Source organism: Channa argus, chromosome 17 (genome assembly GCF_033026475.1).
Source record: "Channa argus isolate prfri chromosome 17, Channa argus male v1.0, whole genome shotgun sequence".
Classification (NCBI taxonomy): Eukaryota; Metazoa; Chordata; class Actinopteri; order Anabantiformes; family Channidae; genus Channa; species Channa argus.
This window is the reverse complement of record NC_090213.1, coordinates 18,373,809-18,395,211: the sequence shown is the minus strand read 5'-3', so window position 1 is coordinate 18,395,211 and position 21,403 is coordinate 18,373,809. Positions and strand designations below refer to the sequence as shown.

Sequence of the window (21,403 nt, the reverse complement as noted above, 5' to 3'; positions counted from 1 at the left end):
CTAGACTAGAGGCATTTAATTAAACATTTATAGATCTAAAGTATGAAAGCTATTTTTCTGTTATTGTTACTGGCACGATAAAGCAACAAGTCTCGTCTATGAAAGCACTTTATTTAATTGCTGAAAAGAAAAACATTGGGTTACATCCACACAAGAATTTCCTGCTATGAGACAATAGTGAATGAAAAGTCTTGTTACTGGTGCCTGTAGAATACGATTACTGAGTTTTGTCGCTGCAACCAGTGTAAAACACATTTCACATTTCAGCAAACAACAGAAAATGATCAGATGACAGAAAACGCAGGCACAGAATTTTCCCGCTCAATTGCTCAAAAACCAGATCAGTCAAGATCAGCGACACTGACACTGGTTGCCATTGCCACCCCAGGTTAAAGTCCGGCAACCCTACCGTGCACTTGGTTTCCCCCCGGGGGGATGTGTTTAGATTGTGCGTTCGAATGTGTGTAGTGCCTCTGCCCCACCCACTCTGCTTTTAACACCTGAGCTCTTTCTCAATATGAGTTCTTCTCTGCACGTTTGTTCTCACGGACTTGTGAAACTCCAAGCTGTGGGCCTTTTTTCAGTGGCGTCTATTTTCTGATTTATCTATGTATTTATTTATTTCACGGAAATGGGTTTTCTGAAATGTTTTTGTGTTTTGCTTTGCGTGTCATGGCCACTGTACTAGACTCTGAGAGACAACATAGCCTGAATTCCCCATTGTTCCCCACAAGATAAACATCTGAAGTAGGAGGTTTCTGTCTGACAGTTTTAGAAAGATGAATTCTCCTCTTCTCAGTGTTTACTTATCTTTGCTGACTGTTGACTTTCTTAGCAATTTCTGTGTGACCTTTCTCTAAAATAGGACATGTCTCCAACACCATGCTGCCCAGCTGATGCAATCATTTGAAACCCAGTTTTGTATTTTATCGTGTTTTTACTTTGATTGTAAATTGTGCAAAGACAACATATTAAACTTGCTAAACTTTTTTGAAACATTTTGCCGGCATCAAATTCTAAAAGGAGCATATATAGAGTTGGGTGCAAAGGTCCCATAAAAGGGGACACAAACGGAACTGTAATACTAACATAACAAAGTGTATTAAATTATGATGATGAAACAATTATGTTTTATTCTTTTATTTCAAAATAAGATGATCGTTGCTCAGATTCCACATTTGATATTGTCATAACATGGCCCTTCAGCTTCAGTTCAGTTCGGGACTTTTAAATCTTAGCCCATTGTAGATTCCACCAATGTCACCACTCATCAGAAGTTTTATTTATTTATTTATTTATTTATTTTTAAGTTTCCCCTTTTGGTCTTGCCTCTGGTCCTAATCCCGGGACGGCTGGTGGAATGCCACTTGCTTGACCCCTGGAGGGGGCTTCCATTGTCAAAGTTTCCCGTTTAGTATTATATTATATTAGTAATCTGAATCTACGGTGATGTTAGCCTAGTCCTTGTCGAGTAAATGTGTTGTTCCTTCCTTTTCCAGGCTCGTTTCAAAATATTTGTTATACCCACAATCCCTCGCGGTGTTTACACTTGGGTCCATTCTCATACAAAAACCTTGACAGATTGTTGTCATGGTGATTTGCTTATCAATGCCTTTCTTATAAGTTTTTACCGTATTGCAACTTTTCTCCACAAGGTTTCAGTTTTAAAAAAAACAAATAGGTGAGTGTAAGACAATAAACTGGAGGAACCTTTGCTTAATGCTTGTAAGTTTTCTCCAAATTCCTGCAAAACCTTTTCTTAATATCTGCTACGCAGTTTACTTTTACTGGTTCAGTGCTTATAGTAAGCATGAGAATATCAATGGAGGCATATTTGAAAGCATACTTTTTGATCCCATACTCTGTTCTACTGGATTATTAGGGAATTGCTCATTTTTTTACACGGGAGGTGAGAGATTGCGTGAGTGATATTATGCAACATTAGAATCCCCCCAAAAGGGCTTGGCCCTCATAAATCAGCATTTCCAAATTACACTAGAGGGATATATTTACCACATTGTTAATCGTGATGTCTATGACCTAAAAATGAGACACATTTAGTGTAGATTACAGTATAAATTAAAGTTCCCTGTAGTCTTTACAGTTATGGATATCTAAATATTTCAACTCATCTTAACTTAATTTGGACCTTGATAAGAGATGTAATGTTCTTTTTCTTTCCCCGAAGTATTTGTGTGGGAAGTTTCCTTTTTTGTTTGTTATGGAATCACCTATTTCAGACTTGAAGAATCAGTATTGCTGAGCGACATCTATTTTAGAACTTTCATTGTTTTGTCTGAAAGTGCAGACATGTAATGTTTTTTTTTTCACTTATACCCAAAATTCCATGAAGGCTTAAAAGACTCTCATCAGCTATAATAGCCGCTGACTGTCTGCAGAAAAAAAAATGCATGAAGAAGTGTCACACCTCACATTATTTCGAGACCTGTGGAGAAACCTGCAGAACAACTATTCTGGTCTTAATGTGGACCAGGGGTTGAGTTTCCTTTCGCTATCCCCACATCATTCCCACTGTGTCCACCATCGCTGCTGCTTTTAGTGGGTGACTGTGATTGAGCAATCACAGAAAGGGAATCAGGTGCGGGTTTGGTGAAAATGTCTGACATTTGTGAACAGATTGAGGTATTAAACATGGAGCCTGCCTTGTGCAGCACACCTCGTTTTAACATCTTGTGCAATTTTATCTTGTGCCAGTTCATGTAAAGTGATCTTTCAATTTGTATACTACTGACTAACTCATTGTTTCTTGTAGTTACTGCACTTGTACTTTTTTTGCTTATTGTTTTTATGCATTATCATTCTCACAGTTTTTACCATTTTTTATTTTATTGTCTTTGCTCGGTTCACCTTTCTTCAACTTTCAGTCGCCTGTAAAGCCATTTGAACTAGATGCAATTTTTACGAAAGTCGTACCCAGATACAATTTGGATTGACTTGGGTGAGCGACAGCGTGGTGATAATGCTGGAAAAAAACAAATCCCTGAACATAACCAGGAAGTGGAAAGACACTTTTTTCTTCATCGTCTAAGACCAAGCAACATTAGCAACCAACTGCTGATCTGCTGCGGCCACCAGACTTTGATTTAAGGACCAGGCCGGTGATTTCCCACATTTTTTGTTGTCACGTATCCCACTGCGACAAATAGAATAAACCCAACAGTAACGGACTGCATTTGATGACAGCAAGCCACGGGAATCCAGGACCTGATATCTGATATCTGCACTAATTCAGACACATTGGTGACCTAAGTGCTGGCACCATAGAATGTAGAGGACATACTTTTAGGTTAGTAGGCCAACAGTAACCTGAGGAACACCCGCCAGCACCACACCCTTTAAGGCCCCCTCCACCTGCCTGGTTTATACATGGATTAGCCTGCTCACACCATCAGAACTAAAGAATTTTATCGCTCTAAACTGACAACATATATCATAACAAGAAGAGCATCTCTTGAAATAGCCAGTGACTGAATTACTAATGACATTAACCAGAAATGACTATAAGCTTGTTTTTTTGCGGGACAGTCTAAAAACCGCACGAAAAGCAATGATAGCAACAAGAAAGACAGGTGTTTCCCACACTTGGGAGTGGACTGCAGTGTTTGTAGACAAACAAAATGGTGACAGACACGTCAAGGCTTGGGCGCCTAAAACCAGTTCTTGCTACAAATTGATCAGGAATCAGAGGGTTTGGGTAGAGTTTCTAATTTATGCAAGTGATAAATACCTTTCACCTAGAAGTTCATACGTAACCAAACTGTTTTATAAGTCGTAACATTTTCCATCAATAGCTGTCATTGTAGCTCTGCTGATTCATATTTAACCCCTGTTACAAAACACCAATGAATCATTTAAGCTGTAATGTATCTCATACAACAACCTCAGCTCCCATGAAAGGCTACATTCACATTCAGTGCTACATTGCTAAAGTATAAGAATGTCTTATTTTTGTCTTTATGTGGAGACATAAAGGAGGACTGTCTGTCCACACCACACTGAAAGCTGTTTCTGAGGACATTGCTCATGTATTGAACTGTTTGCAAATGATGAAAGAGTGAAGTTCTGGCCACCTCACAGAATGGCCAAAACTTTAAAACCACCTCTTCTTATAACGCACTCCGGCACAACTCCAGACCTCAACATAAATAAAATAAATCAGCGAGTAGATAATCAAAAACAATAAATTAAAAATTATCACCTTTCTGACAGTTCCAACTTATAAACTGAGAAATAATATCACTGTGAAAGAATTCATGGTAGAGCTGCTGTATTGGATATAGGTGTACCCAATAAAGTGGCCATTGAGTGTATATAATAATCAAAATAATTTGTGTGCATTAGACTTTATGTACCGTCAGCAACAGGATTTGTGGTTATCTGTTTGTTTATTGTGGCAAAGGGGCAAATAAGAGAGCAGCAATAATAAAAGAATGATTAAAGAATGTAGCTGTGAAACTCTATTTCTCATTAACAAGTTCATTTTTTTTTTTATTCCAGAGTTTCTATTAATTTTTAATCGGAACATTAGAAATTTTATTGGTTCAATAACTTTTGAGACTGTCACATACTTAGCGTATTGTTGTTGTTGGGTAGATCCGGTCTTACCACCCGACCCCCCACCCGCCCACCCACCACCTCCCCACCCACCACCTCCCCCCCTCCCCCAGAATTAGGACACTGACAACTGGGCTTGACGTTTTATGTTTACAACATATTAGGACACTTTGCTACCTCTAAGCCCCCGTAGAGTTACAGTGCACCACCACTGCCCTAAAAGCCCACTACATGTACAGTATGGAGGGGAGCTTGAAGGACTGGGTCCCCTCCGGATTCTAGGATCAGCACTGCACGGCAGGCCTAATATATTTATCGTTGTAATTTTGTGCATACCATTATAATTGCTTGATACTTCAAATTAAAGACACAGTTAATTACTGTTGGTTTCTGTTAATGTGCGTCACAGATTCACCCTCAGAATAATACAGAATAACGAGTCGCCTGCTACACCTTGCACTAAATTTATTGGGATTTAATTGTAGCTGGCACAGTGTGGCACACTGAGTCACTGTTTCTCTGGTGTTTTGTGGTATCATCTTACACTTGAAATGTGTTTACCTATTTGCTGCTTGTGCCACATGAACGGCCCTCACATGAATCTTAATGTACCTGTTCACATTCTCATGAGATTCATATCATTTTATCACACGTACACGCAGAAAAAAAAAATGCAGAAAAAAAAAATGCATAAAAAGCTGATTATATCTGTGATGGAAAACCAGGGAATCATTAAACCTGCCGAGCCACTGCCAACGCAGTGAGTGACTTTCAGGAAGCTTTTTCTCTTTTGTGTGTGTGTGTGTGTGTGTGTGTGTGTTCACTTCACACTGTTCAACATACAGGTTTGACAGCTTCTACTGCTCTATAGTGAAGTGTGTTTCTTAAACACTGGAACACAGAGAGGGAAGGTTTAACATGGTAAGTGCATTTTGTTGAGAATATTTATTCAGCAATAGATGCATTGGAGACGCTGGTTGATTATGTGAAAATCACTTTCTTTGGTGTTTTTAGCAGAGTGTATATGAGGAAGAAGGAAATAGTTTGCTCTGCTAATCACTCTGTTTGCTTAGTTCTGAATCTTTGTTGACTTAAGCTACACGGGATCCATTGCGATTTCTGTGACAGTGTGGTTTTAAAAATAGCCGACGATATTGAAGTTAAGTGTGTTTTATTCTAACGTATCCTAAGTTATGTGTATCATGTGGTTCCTGTAATGTAACTGAATTAAATGAAATGCAGGCGAACAAATTAGAAATAATGAACAGAAACTTGCCAACATTTAGAAACTGGTTAAACTTTTTTTTTTTTTTTTTTTAATAAGAGCATGTTTGCATAAAGTAATAAAAGCTAAATGATAAGGAAAGTTTTGATCTAAAAAAATTACGTGTTAAATTAAGTTGATGCATGTTTGTGTAAATGTCTAGATAAAAAAAATACAACAACAGATGTAAACAACGTATTTAAGATACAGCATCTGAAAAATGTGACCACACTGGCTTTTTTGTCCAATTTAGAAGAATGACAGTGGTGATTATTGTAATTTTTTAAAGACGCATGTCGGTTTCACAGTTTGGCCCAACTATTAAAATTCCAAACATTACGGTGGCTACTGCACATCGGTTACCCTCGGAGGATTCTGTTATCTTCTACTAGAATTACAATCCTAGTAAATGATCACTAATTAACAATCAGTTACAAGTTATTTATAGTAACGTTTGTCAGCTGAGGAAGTTACCCCAACTAAAAAAAAGTTAAATGCAGCATTTATGCATGTCATAAAAATAGGAAGAGAAGATTGCCCAAGAAAAGAGGGTCTTTGTCTCAGTGGCCCCAAAGCAATGTCTAAATGAAAGGACAAGGGGACAAAAAAAAATTATAATAATATTGGCCAAGCACTGGGTAATTTATGACCAAGAAATTTCACTTTTTAAAATCAGTTAAAAATAATTAATACAACCGCACTAATCAGACAAATTATGTCAGGATACAGATCAATTCAACAACATTCAAATAAGTAAATGTTGTGATGGACAGGGGGTTTAGCTTCTGCAGCTACGCAGCCCAATGTACAGCAAGCTGTGATAAACAGCATGTTCTAGCACCTGTCAATCATAGCCAGGATTAAATGTCTCCTGAGCCCTGTCCACCGACCACAGATTATGTTTATAGAAATCTGGATTCATGCACCGACACCTACTTTAAACCAATGCAGTTAATACAGTAACCACGCAACAAATCTCATTTTAAAGGCTGTATTTTGTGGTGATGTTGAATTGTACAGCATTATACTAACAGGCGGCGATATTACCTACTTTTTTATATGGATAAATACATTTATAACACAGTTTAACTACATCACATGTAAATGATCAAAAACAATTAGTTTGTATTGTCAGCTGAAAAGCTTTTTTTTAAACTTTTGTTAAGTGTCTTTTAATATGTGCAGTACTTCCCACAGTGTTTTGTGAACTGTGGAAAATACAGCTGAATTATTACTTTTCAAAATGCGTATAGTAGCCCTGCAATTAAGGATTTAGTTTTCAAGTGAACCTTGTCAAGAAAAGGAGCACAATGAAAAACTAAAGGCTGGCAAATGATCTCAAGCAATGACGGTTCGAGTAAATCTCACGAAAGTCACGAAAGGAAAGAGTGAGTCAAAAGTACTGTTGATATGCAAATATTATCACAGAAAATACAAAGGATGAAGATGCACCAAGTTACCAACAGGGGAATGAGTGAGAATTCTCTCTCACAGTCTCACATTTATTGCCATTTTACTATTATTGTCTCTTTAATTTTGTTCCTTGATGCTCAGTAGAGAAAACCTACGCACTTCAAATTCAGGGACGTCAATCACAGGGACTGGAATTTAAAGACAATGTGTAGTGTTAATGTAATGGTGTTGTAATACGTGCTGTAATATTATATATCTACTTTTGGCTCTGATCACATGATTTGGGTTCTTGTCAACGAGTTAGTCTGTTCAAACCATTTGTGAGAAAACCAGAAATATTTGTCGAGTTTTACTGTGTAGCAGAGCTTTTTTTTTTTTTTTGTCATTATTCAATCTTTAGCTAATGAGGAAAATTCCTTAATAGAGGCCAAAAAAAGGGACAAAAATGTCACTAATAAAGTGTTTTCATATAAAAAAATAATAATAACTAAACAACCTAATTAGAAGAAGAATTATTTGCCCTTTTACCTTCAAGTTTCCTTTACTTTTCCCATATTTTGAGATCTTGGAGACATTTAATAACTCAACCTCCTGTTCTAAATCAGCAGTTCCCATTTTAAAATGTCCTAGTGCTTATGTGATCGGGAAACAGACTTAGGCTCCAGACTCCAGGTCTTTTATAATCTGCTACATCAAAATGCTGGACAGTTTCCCTTTTCCACACTAGTCAGCACACATTTTAAAATATCTTCATGCATTTAAACAGAACTGGTTTCCATCTTTAACCCGATAAGCTGATGCGTCTAACAGCAACACTGCACCTCATTGAGTCCCAACCAGCAATATGTGGAAGCTTCTCTGTCCAGTGCAGTAAAACATCTTGAAGAGGACAAGCAAATAAAGGTGTGTAAACTGCAAGGTTGTGTTTATCAGAGTTTAGCCCATTAACCAAAGCTTTTAGGCCTGTTGCCTGTAAAAAAAACCTTTTGTGAATTTCAAAGGGAAGCTAAAGACATCGGTGTTGTCTCACATCATGTGAACGCCCGGTGTCCTGATAGCATTAGCTGTCTCTTTGTTCACGCAATCGTGGTAACAGTAAATGACCCATGGCTGCCAAGACTTTTACTCCAAAATCACCTGTGACTTTCTTTTTTTTTTTTTTTTTTTTTTTTTTTATCGCTCTTTCTCTTTTGAGATAGGAATGGCAATATTTGAAAATGGCTTGACGATCTTTACTGTTGCCCTGGTGATGTTTTCTATTTGGGAAACGGGCAAAATCGTTGAATTCTCAAGTGTGGATTCACAGGTATGTCTTCCGTGTTTACAGGACATATGGTACATGTACTTTGTCCACAGGCTTTGCTAAATAACACATAGCTGTTTTCATGTTTTACATTTTTTTCATGTTTTAGGAACCTGACAAAGAAGAACCCTTTGTTCAGCACTACAGACAGAGACGAGAGGGTTGGTCAAATGAATAAGAATAATGGAATATGGCATGAATATGACAAGTTGCTTACTCATGAAGAGTTAGATGTCTGTCACTCAAATACAAAGCTCATACTGTTTAGCTGGGCTAAGAATGTGCATATTGCTGCAAAAGAACAAACCTGGAGTCATGTTAGCCACATGAGGTTCTGCACAAACCAGAGAAATGCACAGAAAATCCACCTGATATAGATATTAGATCAGTCAATGATCTAATATAAAATGCTAAATTCACATTTGCTTTTGAAGGCCGGGGTGAATAAAACCCTCTGCATGTGTAGTGGTGTCTCTACAATGGTGTGTCCTAAAACCAAAAGAAGCAATGTCGTATTTCTCCCACAGTGCAACCTTCTCTGGTTGAGTACGACGTGACCGTGGTGCTAAATGTGACAGATATTGCTACAGTGGACTATCTTAGACGTCTGCTGAGCAACGGAAGCTTTTCCCCGACCCTCAGCCCCACTGCGAATGTCACAAACATTGCAATTACCACAGGTAATATAGTTTCTGCTTATCTGAACATTATGAGTGCGCCAAGGTTTTTGGAATTTGAGGCAGAGGAAGCTTGAAATTGGTGTGAAATGACATGTTTTTTCTATGAATTATCAAAACACGTTGCCACTGACTTAGCATGTTGGTTTCTAACCTGTGACACACAATCCAAAGCTCTGATTTTAAGTAAAATTCAGAAGAACTCCTGCCACATAGTATATACACATAAAAAGTAAAATACACTAAATAATTACATGACCATAATAGATGATTGTTGATGTACCAATGTGTGAGCAGCATCTTACTGTCCGGTCAAGGTGCAGCAAGTTAATTCCCATAGTTAGGGTCGGACTCCTCCGCACAGTTACAAGATAAGTCTGGGGCAGTCTTGAGATGATCAGTAAGAAGATAAATTGGAATAGAGATAACAAGATCATTAAGCAGAGGTAGATACAGAAGTAAAGAAGTTAAAGAAAGACAACTGCCTGTGTCATGAAGGTCCAATTCATTTTCTTTCCATCCACAGTTTGCTCCCCGAGCATTGGGGCTTATCAGTGCAGATGCGAGGATCAGTATCGTTGGCCGTGTGACCAGTGTCTATCGAATGCACCCTGTGATGCTTTAACTAATAACACGTGCGGATGCATCAACACCGCTAATCCCGATGGCCAGTCCTGCCAGCCCGTTGCTCTCTACAGTAAGTATGTCTGTTGTAATTACTGAATTTCAGATAATACGCTGTGCGATGTGCCCTGTCCACAAGGCAAATTGAAGAAAAAGCCCAACCTTTGAGAGGTTTGATGCCAAACATGGCTTCTTTTGAACCACGTTGGTTGCAAACAAGTGTTGTGTCTCTTTATGTTGCTGTTTTGGAGTGTTTAGGAAAAAATGGGAAACACTGCCACCTACTGCTGAGAGTGGATAGTTACATATTTACACACAATTTTACATACAACTTTAAGGTAGTGGAGTATTTGAACTTCTGTCACCTTTTACTCCAATACATTTTGACCGCTTTAGTCACTAGTATGTACAAATGTATTATTAGTAGATTCATTTTTGATTACCCACCTGTCGGTACATAAAATCAGTTCCACTTTTTCCAGATGTGTGGTTTTTGTTCCACACCAAGTCTGTAGTAGCACAGATAACTGACCTTTATGATTTCTGAATTAATACAGATTATTTTCAATGCCATACTGTTCGCCTGTCACAGGTGTGTTATTGACAGCATTAAATGCAGTACTGTTTAAATTGTAAATTGTACTTAGTACATAGTTTGTATACTTTCATCTGCTGCGAGGCTAATACAGTGTGTGTAGCTGTACAACAGTCCTCTCCGTCTCCTTTTTCCTACAGACGTCACAGCTTGCTCTGTCTCAACTACAACTTCACCGCCTCCAAGTAAGACTGCGTCTTTGATCTGTCAAAAAAACAATAAGATAGTACAATACTAATTACAAGTGATGTAATGTTGCTGTTGTATTTAATATTTCAATACCTGCGCACTTCCCTGTCTACAGCTCCTTCAGTTTATGAATACATCATTTCCATTGAGTTAAACGTCACAGATGCTACAGTGGTGAATCAACTGAGGACCATTCTGAGCAGGATCAGTTACCCCATCTACATCAGCAACCAAACACAAATCTATGATGTCAACATTACTACGGGTAGTGTAATTATACTGTACTATGAAAAGACTGCTCCTAACAAATCTTTGACAGTTGCACTGAAATAGAGATGTTGCGTTTCTCAATGATGTGTTTGTCTCCAGTTTGCTCTCCGAGCAGTACTGGTTTCCACTGCACATGTGAGGATCAGTACCGTTGGTCATGTGACCAGTGCCAGACGCTGGGACCCTGTGACAACATCACTGGCAACACGTGTGGATGCATCAACAGAATTCCCTCTGATGGACGATACTGCCAGTCCGTTTATCAGCACAGTAAGCCGCTTTCAGCTAATCATAGGGGGGGAAAGCAGAGAGCAGTGGTTATCAAGGAGGAGTCAGTGTCGACGTGTCTACATATTCTCTCTCTGTCTTTCTATTAACAGACTTTACAGACTGTCCTGCAACGACAATGTCTCCAACACCAACATGTAAGACTCAGACAACATTTAATAAACAAAGAACTGAATGTGTTCTTGGTGCTAAAGTATTAAAACACTCGCCGTGTGTCTCCTAATACCTCCCTGCAGCTCCTGGTGTTTTTTATGAGTACATGATTACTATTGAGCTGAATGTCTCCGACGCTACGATGATAAACCAACTGAGGACCATTCTGAGCAGCAGCAGTTACCCCATTAAAATCAGCGACCAAATACAAATCACCGATGTCAACATCACTTCGGGTAAGAACACGAAACGATGACATCATTTCTGATTGTATCATTAGTTTTAGGCAATTCGTGTTAACGTGTTTGAACTGGGATTTTTGCTTGTAGTTTGTAAACCCAATGGCACAGCCTACCAGTGCAGGTGTGAGGAGCAGCTTAGTTGGCCTTGTGACATGTGCTCCGCTTACGGCACGTGCGACAACTTACCTAACACTACTTGTGGATGCATCAATGCCCTTCCTCCGAGTGGAGTTTACTGCCAGCCAGTGACAGGTGAAAGCTGAAAGCCTCTGAATTACGTTTCTGCTTTGGTTTCATTTAAGATATGTTGCATTGACTGTTTATTGTTTTCCAACAGATTTCTTTTGTCCGGCACCAAACGGTATGAAATATCATATGAATATTTTCAGAATGCACACATTTTCCATCACTCTTTTACTTTTACTCTTTGTTACATATCAAATAATAAAGTAAATACAGAAGTAGAATAATGTTTAACAATTAATATATATTGTATTGTGTAGTTAAGAGGTGTGTTCATGTTTCCTTACTTCAATGAGACATAAAACTCTTTCATAGATCTGAGCTATGATGAGTAGTAGACTGGACAAGTGACGTTTCTTGATGGTGTGTCGGTTTGTGTCGATTGTTATTTCAGTGAACAAATAACTTTCTTTTTTTTTTTTACAGCAACCATAACCCCAACATTTGGTATGTATCTTAACGGAGTTTACGTTTATTTCTTTACCCATAAATTAAAGGTGTGAAAGATCGGAATAAATCCCTAACACATGAACGTGGATGGCAACAAAAATTTTAAATCTTACAATGATTTTTTAAACTTCCATTCTTTTGTATTGTTTTGTTATCAATATTAAATGATTATACATTGTCTTTTTTTTTTAATTATTTACTTTGATTACATATCAGTGAAAATCAAAGATCTAAGTCACGTGGAGCCAAAAAAGAAAATGATATTATTTGGGCCATTTCAGCTATAATGTGTTTTAAATTTGAGTGGGCTTATGTTTGAGTGAGTGATTCATTTATTGTAGATTCTAGTTCTATCACTGCTAAGCTAACAGAACATGACACTAATTAATGCTAATAAACATACTTCATCATAGCATATAACAGGATTTGTACTATACGATATTTCAAGAAAAAAACTTGAAACACTGATAAGCTGGGAATAAGGTCAAGACACAAAAAATACATGTGGCTGCCTTTGGAATGAGTAATTACACTAAAGTGTATTACGTTTAATTAATAACATTTTAATAACAAATAGTGTGATAAGATTTTATCAATATGTTGCAATTCCCCATTTACGTTATATGTCAACATTTCGTCATTATGTTCATAGGAAAGCTAATGTGGTTGAAATGCATAAAAATAACTAACATGCTATGATGAGACAGGGTTAAATTTAAATACTCAATAATGTAAATGCTTTGACATTTTATAAGTATTTGTTGAAATTGTTTATTAAATTTTCAGCTACAAATGTGACAGCAACTACTTCTGTGAATTCAACTGAGGTCACCACGGCTAATATCACGGTCAACACCACGGCCAACACCACGGCCACTACCCCTGTGAATACAACTGAGGTCACCACGGCTAATATCACGGCCAACACCACGGCCAACACCACCGTCTCCGTCACCGCCACTACTCCAGTCAATACAACTGAGGTCACCACGGCTAATATCACGGTCAACACCACGGCCAACACCACGGCCACTACCCCTGTGAATACACCTGATGTCACCACGGCTAATATCACGGCCAACACCACGGCCAACACCACCGTCTCCGTCACCGCCACTACTCCAGTCAATACAACTGAGGTCACCACGGCTAATATCACGGTCAACACCACGGCCAACACCACGGCCACTACCCCTGTGAATACAACTGAGGTCACTACGGCTAATATCACGGTCAACACCACGGCCAACACCACCGTCTCCGTCACCGCCACTACTCCAGTCAATACAACTGAGGTCACCACGGCTAATATCACGGTCAACACCACGGCCAACACCACGGCCACTACCCCTGTGAATACACCTGATGTCACCACGGCTAATATCACGGCCAACACCACGGCCAACACCACCGTCTCTGTCACCGCCACTACTCCAGTCAATACAACTGAGGTCACCACAGCTAATATCACGGCCAACACCACGGCCAACACCACCGTCTCCGTCACCGCCACTACTCCAGTCAATACAACTGAGGTCACCACGGCTAATATCACGGCCAACACCACGGCCAACACCACGGCCAACACCACGGCCACTACTCCAGTCAATGCAACTATGGTCACCACGGCTAATATCATGGCCAACACTACTACAACTGCCACTACCATGATAATAACTACTGCCCCTGCTACAAGTACTACCACGCCGAATACCACTGTGTCCACAACAAACACTACCACGGCAATTAGCTCAACCGCAGCGGAAATCCTTACCACAACACCTACAGGTACTGCTCTATTGACACAAGGAGAACAAGAGGCATAATAGATTGCCTATAATTTATGAAAAATTAGTTATTTTTATTTTAAACTTAATTATTGGTGTTTGTGCTACGCCGGTTCGAGCAAAAAGCAATAGACATTTTATAAAAGAACCTTTGTATTAGTTAAAGGTGAATTATGTTAGGTTGAGGGTTATCACTTCTTCCATTCTTATAAGGAAGAACTAATAAAAAGGTAAAATAAAGAAAATGTAATCAATGCAAAAGTTTGCACCCCTCTTGATCAATTAATTAAAAAATAACTTTAATTCATTTTTCATGAAGGAACACATGCACCTTCTTTTTGGTATTTCTAAAGAAAAATCTACTCTACAATTACAAAAAGGAAATGTAAATCTATATGCTCACGATCCATCTTTTGTTTTCTATTTCAATAAACAGCACTCAGTGTGAAAATGTCAATCACATTAAACTACACGTATGAAGACAATTTAAGGAATTCATCAAGTCCTATGTTCATTGACCTTGCATCAAGGATACATTCAGTGGTAAGTCTACTGCCAAGCCACACAATGTTAGGTTGTGTCGTGCATGTTTATGTCATTGTACTTAACGTTATTATATTACAATATAATAACGTAATATTACATGTCTCCCACAGTTAGAGGACCAGTATAAAGGAATCACAGGTTTTATTGCTGTTCTTGTGACAGGATTCAGGTACGGTAATATTGGCATTAACAAAACTTAAGAAGCCAGAATAACATGACATTTAACATAACAAATATGGCTTTTCTTTGTTTTTCCAGACAAGGAAGTGTAATCACAGACTATGTTGTTCAGACAACGCAAGTTAATGCAGAGCAAATAGCCAGTGCAAATCAAAAAATCCCACAAGCAATGACGTCTATTGCACCTGTCATTGGTTCAGTTTCTGTGATTTATAGTGGTAAGTAAGTAGCAAGTAGTAAGTTGTCGTATTTACATGACTGAATTCTAACCTGATCTTTTATACATTCTCCAAAAGGTCCAGATATCAACTATGCAAACACTGTTTACACTGGTGGCAGCATGACACTGACATGTGGACCCCCACCTGAAAATGTTAATTTTGGACCGATTTTTAGTAGCTGGACAATTAATGGATTTCCAATAAATAATGGCCCAAGGATGACAATAACTACTGCTAACAATATGTCAAATCTCATAATTAACAACGTCATTCTTGCTGACAGTGGTGAGTCATTGGATTTGTTTACTTATATTAAATCACTAACCAAGAAATCATTGTACAACTCGAGTAATAAATCCAGAAATATTTATTTCTATGATTCGTGATAACGACACTAAAAAATAAGATGAGAGAAAATGAGATACAGCATGTTGGGAAAAGCTTCAATGTCCTCGTATTCAAATCACCACAACACTACTCATAACAATGTTTCATTCAATGTAAAATTCAATATCAAAACATTTAGTCACATCCATAGTAAAATATTGTGCATTTTGCGTTGTTTTAAAATAATTCATTGCCTTTTTTTTTTTTTAATCACAGGAACCTACCAATGTAGTTTGAACGGCAAACAAGTGACCTTCATCCAAGTAATAAAAGTGACCAATCAAATCAAAGCGGCTCCGGTTCTGCAGCTACAGAGTCAAGTAAACGTCCAGTGCCCAGTGAATTCTTTCCCACTTAAATGTTGCGTGCAGTTCCCCTACACAGTCCAGTGGTTTCAAGATACAACTGCTTTAAACTCAAGTAAAAAAAATAAACTAACATTAAAACTTCTTGAGTTGGAACATGGCTATTAACAGTTATTCTAATTAACAAAACTTTTAAATGGTCCCAGGTTCTTCTACCACTTCAGGAAGCTACTGCATTACATATAGTTACCAGACGCAAAGCTGCGGGGCATCACAGCGAGTAATTTTTACCTGTAGGGTCGACAACCCAAAGGGTTATCAAATGACAGCAACAGTGAACATTTTCATTGATGGTAAGAGCAATGTTTGATGTAAATATACTTTTCCTCGTTATTTTTATTTTCTTCTTTTCACTAATGGATTTTTTTTTAACCCCAGCTCCCCAGTGTACTGGTAGTCCATATGGAAACGGGCGAGTAGGTGATACGTCAATCATACAATGTGATCCAGGTCAAGAAGGGAGCAAGACTGCTATCTGCCAGGCGTCAAGTACGTGGAAGCTTGTGAGCGACACCTGCATCGTAACAAAAATTAAGGAATTATTAATTGCTTCGCAGGTAGGTGATCTTCTGATCTACTCAACTGCTTCCTTTAGTTTTGTTCATTCAAAAAAGACAGACTGGTGTCTGATGGTAGCAAACTTTCTCCCTCTAATTTTCATATTCTGCCCCTGTAAGTAAACACATTTCACACAGTTCCTGGTATTTAGCTTAAAAATTCATTATATTGTGCTTGAAGTAAATTGTTTAATATTCAGTCATGATTTGTTATGCATTTTAAGTTTTGCCAGTCTTAAACAGACATTGCCTTAATAGTTTCACAACTAACTGGTCTTTGATAACTTATTTACAATTACTAAAAATGCAACAACTAAATGAAATAGAAATAGCTCAATGAAATAAAAACTAAACTTAAATCAATAAAACCACTCGTCAAACTACAGTAGATACAAATAAATTACAACAAAATTAAAGTTTATAGTCTGCTGCTGTTTATAAAACTAATGTTACTTCCTTACTTATTACACGTGTTGACAGTAAATTAATATAATTATAAAAAATACAGCATGTTACTGTAAACTCTCTATGAAGTTCCATAATTCTATCCTATGACTCTCACACGAGACTTCAGCAAGTTCAATTAGCAAAAATCAAGTGGCAATGTGTCTACAGAGGCATTTTTCTCCAAGGAAGCTTAGTAGGGGAAAAAAAATGTAAAATTCAAGACTACAAGTTCTGTTGTTATTGGAACCTGCACACTGAAGCCAGCAAACGACCTGCTGATACGTCATTTTATTATAATGTTTAATGGGGAAATCTTGTCACGTAGTGGAAAGCTATGGACCCATGTCTCTCTGGTTCAGTTCTTTGTTGTCCTTGACTTCATATTTCCGTATATTTCCAAAGACAAAAATCTCTGCACTCTGCAAGTAGTTTGCAGTCTCATAACAACAAGTGCCATAATACATGTATTTTGTTTGTTTATGTTTCATCATTTCAGAGTTTAGTTACGCAACAAGTGCCAGCATTTGTGGCAGATCTCAGTCAAACTGTCCAGCAAAACCAAACCGAAATTACAAATTCATCTGCCACCATATCGGCTATTGTCGGCATCTTAAACATCATTGCAAATGTTCCCACACCTGTCAATGAAACTACCATGCAGGTAAGTTTAACCTTGCCATCCTAAGCCTTCTTAATACGGGGTAACAGTGTATTAAAAATGTGCTTTTACTTTGTACTTTTCGACATACTTTTTGATTAAATATATTTCCCCCACAAGAATAAATTTCTCCCCTTTTTCAGAACGTACTAACCACTGTTAATGCCATCATTGGTGATGATGCAAAAGGGTCCTGGGTAATTCTGAATGCAAATCAAAGCAGCAATGCCAGCTCCCAATTACTGGGTTCACTGGAGACCATCTCTAACGGTTTGATCGGGGAGTTTACCATTTCAACTCCACTGATTCTGCTTAAAAGGACCCTGTTCAGCAACTCCTTCAGCACAGACCTTAATAACAGCATCACAATAGACATTCCAAACACTGGCCTCATCAACACCGATATCACCACCATCACCTTCTCCTCCCTTAATAATGTTATGCCGGCGCGAAACTCCACGAACAACTTCAATGCCACCAGCAATGAAACTGTCAGCGGCAACGCCATCAATGCTAATGTGGTGCTTGTTAGACTGAATGGAACAGCTCATAATGTGACTCTGAGCTATGTCAAGCTGAACAACTCTCTGACAGCGAACCCGCAGTGTGTCTTCTGGAACTTCACTGTCTTCAATAACCTCGGTGCTTGGGATAATGGAGGTTGTCAATTCGTTTCCGACATTAACAACAAAGTAACCTGCAGCTGTAATCACCTCACCTCCTTTTCAATACTGATGGCTACAGACATCCCCGCATCGCTGAGAGAAGCCTTGGATATAATTACCTATGTTGGAGTTGGGATATCACTGGCAAGCTTAGTTATATGTCTCATCATTGAAGGATATGTTTGGAAAGCCATTACCAGAAATAGCACGGCCTTCATGCGTCATGTGGCCATTGTTAACACTGCCCTGTCTCTGCTGATCGCTGACATCTGTTTCATCATTGGAGCCGCCATTGCTAAGAACCCCGTCCAAGACCCAGGGGAGGACTACAACGTTCCAGTTAGCCCATGTAGCACAGCAACATTTTTTATGCATTTTTTCTACCTGGCTCTCTTCTTTTGGATGCTCGTGTCAGGCCTTCTGCTCTTTTACCGGACAGTCATGGTCTTTTCCCAGATGTCCAAGTCAGCCATGTTGGCCATCGGCTTCACCTTAGGATACGGCTGCCCTCTGATCATAGCTGTCATTACTGTTGCTGTCACGGCCCCGGGACATGGATACATCAGGAAGGACTATGCTTGTTGGCTCAACTGGACTGAAACGAAGGCCCTTCTGGCCATGGTGATACCTGCCCTAACAATCGTTTTCATCAACATTTTAATCATCATGGTGGTCCTGTTTAAGATGCTGAGAAGAGGTGTGGGAGACACGGCCCAAAGAGATGAAAAACATACACTGGTGGTCATTGCAAGATGTGTGGCCATTTTGACTCCTTTATTTGGACTGACCTGGGCTTTGGGAGTGGGAACCATGGTTTCATCAACAAATAAAGGAGTCCATATAGCCTTTGCATTCTTCAATTCTCTGCAGGTATTTTCAAACATTTAAACCAAGGTTATCATTTATTTTTCATGCATGCGAGACAGCATTGTTCTGTGATAAAACATTTGGGTTTCTTTTATTCTGACTATTAAAAAGTGTCCGTGTCTAATTTTCCGCAGGGGTTGTTCATTCTAGTGTTTGGGACACTATTTGATTCAAAGGTATGTGAAACAAAAGAATAGATATGTATTCTGATACTGTACCACATTTACACAGGAGACTAACACGAACTACACCACTATTACAACCATGTTGATTTAGTGAAACTCGTCCTGAGTGTTTTGAACACTCGTGGATGCAATAGTCTCCGTTAGGCCCTGATCAGACAGAAATCATTTTGACAACACGGGCCGGCTTTTCATCATAGCTGTCAGCAGAAAGTACATCCTGTTACACTGTTATTGTATTGAGATGAACTTACATAAAAGATGCAGCTCAGTGTAAAAATACTTCATGAACATAAATCAAGACACTCACTATAGATCAAAAAGACTCCTGTTACAATCACATATACTTAATTGCTAATGCATTGGTATAACTGTATTAAAGCACTGCACTTTCATAGGGTTGCATACATCATCTACATACATCAAGGTGTCAATGCAATATTGCTGAATACTTTTCAATTTGCATACTGGTTGACCACAGTTTGTACTGTATAGACACTGACAAAATTCTCATTGTGCCTTCAGATTCGTTCTCTTCTCCTGAGAAAATCTCCCACAACAAGCACAGGCTCAGGGTCTGGTCAAACGAGAGTAAGTGGCTTTTGGAATCTCCCTAAGGCTAATTGGTAGCAATTTGTGTATTCTACCTGTACATCTCTGTTAACTGCTACGGAAATCATTGCATTAAGAGTCAATTACAGCATTAACATTAGAAATCTGTTTCTACTTTAGAGTACAAGTGCTGGCCTCTCCAATTTCAGTGCAGCGAATTTGCTAAATCGACTACGTGGAAGAAGATGTAAGTTGTTTTACACTCAACACCTTTCCTGCTTACTTTCTGCATGTGTCTTATGAATAATTTACTATTTGTCTTTCAGATGTGTACCATATTTCACAGGCTGGAAACCCAAGTAGCAGTGGTGGCGCATCTGAGTCATATGTCAGTTTTGGGTAATGACAACAATCTGTGACAACTAATATTTATTTCACTCATAAGATCAGTCAAGTATTATAAGAATACTCTGTACAGACTCAGAAAGTAGGTTTTTTTATGATAATGTAATTCATGAATGACTCATTAGAAGTCCTCAAGCAATGAAAGTTACCTGCGTCCCCTCAGTTGGAATAAACAACCTTATAACCAAACGTTACAGGTTGTTTCCAAAGGCAAATCTTTTACAGCTAAAATCTGAAACTTATGGTTAAAAAAGTTAGCTCTTAGCCCTAACCCCTAAATATTGCTAAATTAATCGATGATTAACATTAAAACACATGATAAATGGTGTAATTTTGTAATGTTCTAGTAAGTTTTAAAGACAGAAATGATAGACAATTAAGACCCAGGTGGACAGAGACTTTGAAATCAGCAGCTTTAAAGTATGTGTGGTTAAAATTACTAGACCAAACTATGTGGTTACTGAAACTTGATGCATATGTATATAATAATGACATTTATATTGTTCTTTATTGTACATGTTCAGTGTCTGTTTGCACATTCTTCATCATGAAATAAACTTTAATCAGCTCATAAGCACTTTTCTTAATGATAAAGTAAAAGGTAATAACAATACTATATAATTCCTCGTCCTTTTTTCAGGAATGTGCTAGATGTAATGATTGATAGCACTAAGTACTGTACAACTGACTTCATAAAGTATTCTTCACTCCAGAGTATTGGTGAGGATAGTGGAGGTATTATGAGAGGGCTTCCCTTTTTTTTCTTTATTTTTTCTTCATTTCATTTTTTTTACTTGAGCACCGGCTGCATTTCAGAACTTATCCTTTACAATAGACTGTAGCTATAAAGGAATATTTTTGGGGGTCTTTAGCTGAGGAAAATGTAATCTACACAGATCTTTTTGTAAAACCAATAAACCAACTCAATTCTGCATCCAGACAGTAATCGTCCGTTATTTAACTCATATACACTTTTTTAGCATTAGAAGAACAAGCGGTGAGTTTGAGCATTAACTTCAGATAATTTGGAAGAATCTCAAGAACAGGGCGTATAAAGATCGAAATATATAAAGAGCAAAGAAAATAATTTACATGAAACAAAGGGAAGATTTGTTGAACAGGAAACAAAGGGATGAAAGTGAACCACATTCATTCTTAACAAAACACACAAAAACTTCAGCACATTTGAATCATCCAATTCTTTTTGTATATTATGTGGGACTGAGTATAGTTATGGGAGCGAGAGGGACATATGCTAAAATGTATGCTGAAAGAGAAACATTTTGGATTTCTAAAAC

General features: G+C 38.2%; 1 protein-coding gene across 3 annotated transcripts; it reads left to right on the top strand.

Moving 5' to 3' along the window:
• The first annotated feature begins 5,371 nt into the window (after window positions 1-5,371).
• Window positions 5,372-20,240, top strand: LOC137102644 (adhesion G protein-coupled receptor F5-like). Of its 3 annotated transcripts, XM_067482354.1 has the most exons (29): window positions 5,372-5,496; window positions 8,019-8,155; window positions 8,452-8,558; window positions 8,665-8,716; window positions 9,083-9,235; window positions 9,759-9,929; window positions 10,592-10,636; window positions 10,756-10,905; window positions 11,010-11,180; window positions 11,291-11,335; window positions 11,435-11,587; window positions 11,681-11,845; window positions 11,931-11,954; window positions 12,263-12,283; window positions 13,073-13,113; window positions 13,186-14,074; window positions 14,510-14,616; window positions 14,730-14,788; window positions 14,878-15,017; window positions 15,096-15,305; window positions 15,624-15,827; window positions 15,919-16,065; window positions 16,151-16,329; window positions 17,273-17,437; window positions 17,578-18,969; window positions 19,101-19,142; window positions 19,674-19,739; window positions 19,881-19,947; window positions 20,027-20,240. In XM_067482354.1, exons 3-29 carry the CDS (start codon window positions 8,454-8,456, stop codon window positions 20,101-20,103), a joined length of 5,040 nt encoding a protein of 1,679 aa, XP_067338455.1. In that variant the 5' UTR covers window positions 5,372-5,496; window positions 8,019-8,155; window positions 8,452-8,453; the 3' UTR covers window positions 20,104-20,240. The 3 variants fall into 3 exon arrangements, with proteins under 3 accessions (XP_067338455.1, XP_067338453.1, XP_067338454.1); XM_067482352.1 differs by having other exon boundaries at window positions 13,073-14,074; XM_067482353.1 differs by having other exon boundaries at window positions 8,448-8,558; window positions 13,073-14,074.
• The last annotated feature ends 1,163 nt before the right edge of the window (window positions 20,241-21,403 follow it).

Coding starts and splice junctions, on each gene's coding strand:
- LOC137102644 (XM_067482352.1), top strand. CDS start 8,454: ATGGCAATATTTGAAAATGGCTTGACGATCTTTACTGTTGCCCTGGTG. Junction 12,284..13,072: donor AACCATAACCCCAACATTTG/GTATGTATCTTA, acceptor TTAAATTTTCAG/CTACAAATGTGACAGCAACT. Junction 17,438..17,577: donor TCAATGAAACTACCATGCAG/GTAAGTTTAACC, acceptor CCCCTTTTTCAG/AACGTACTAACCACTGTTAA.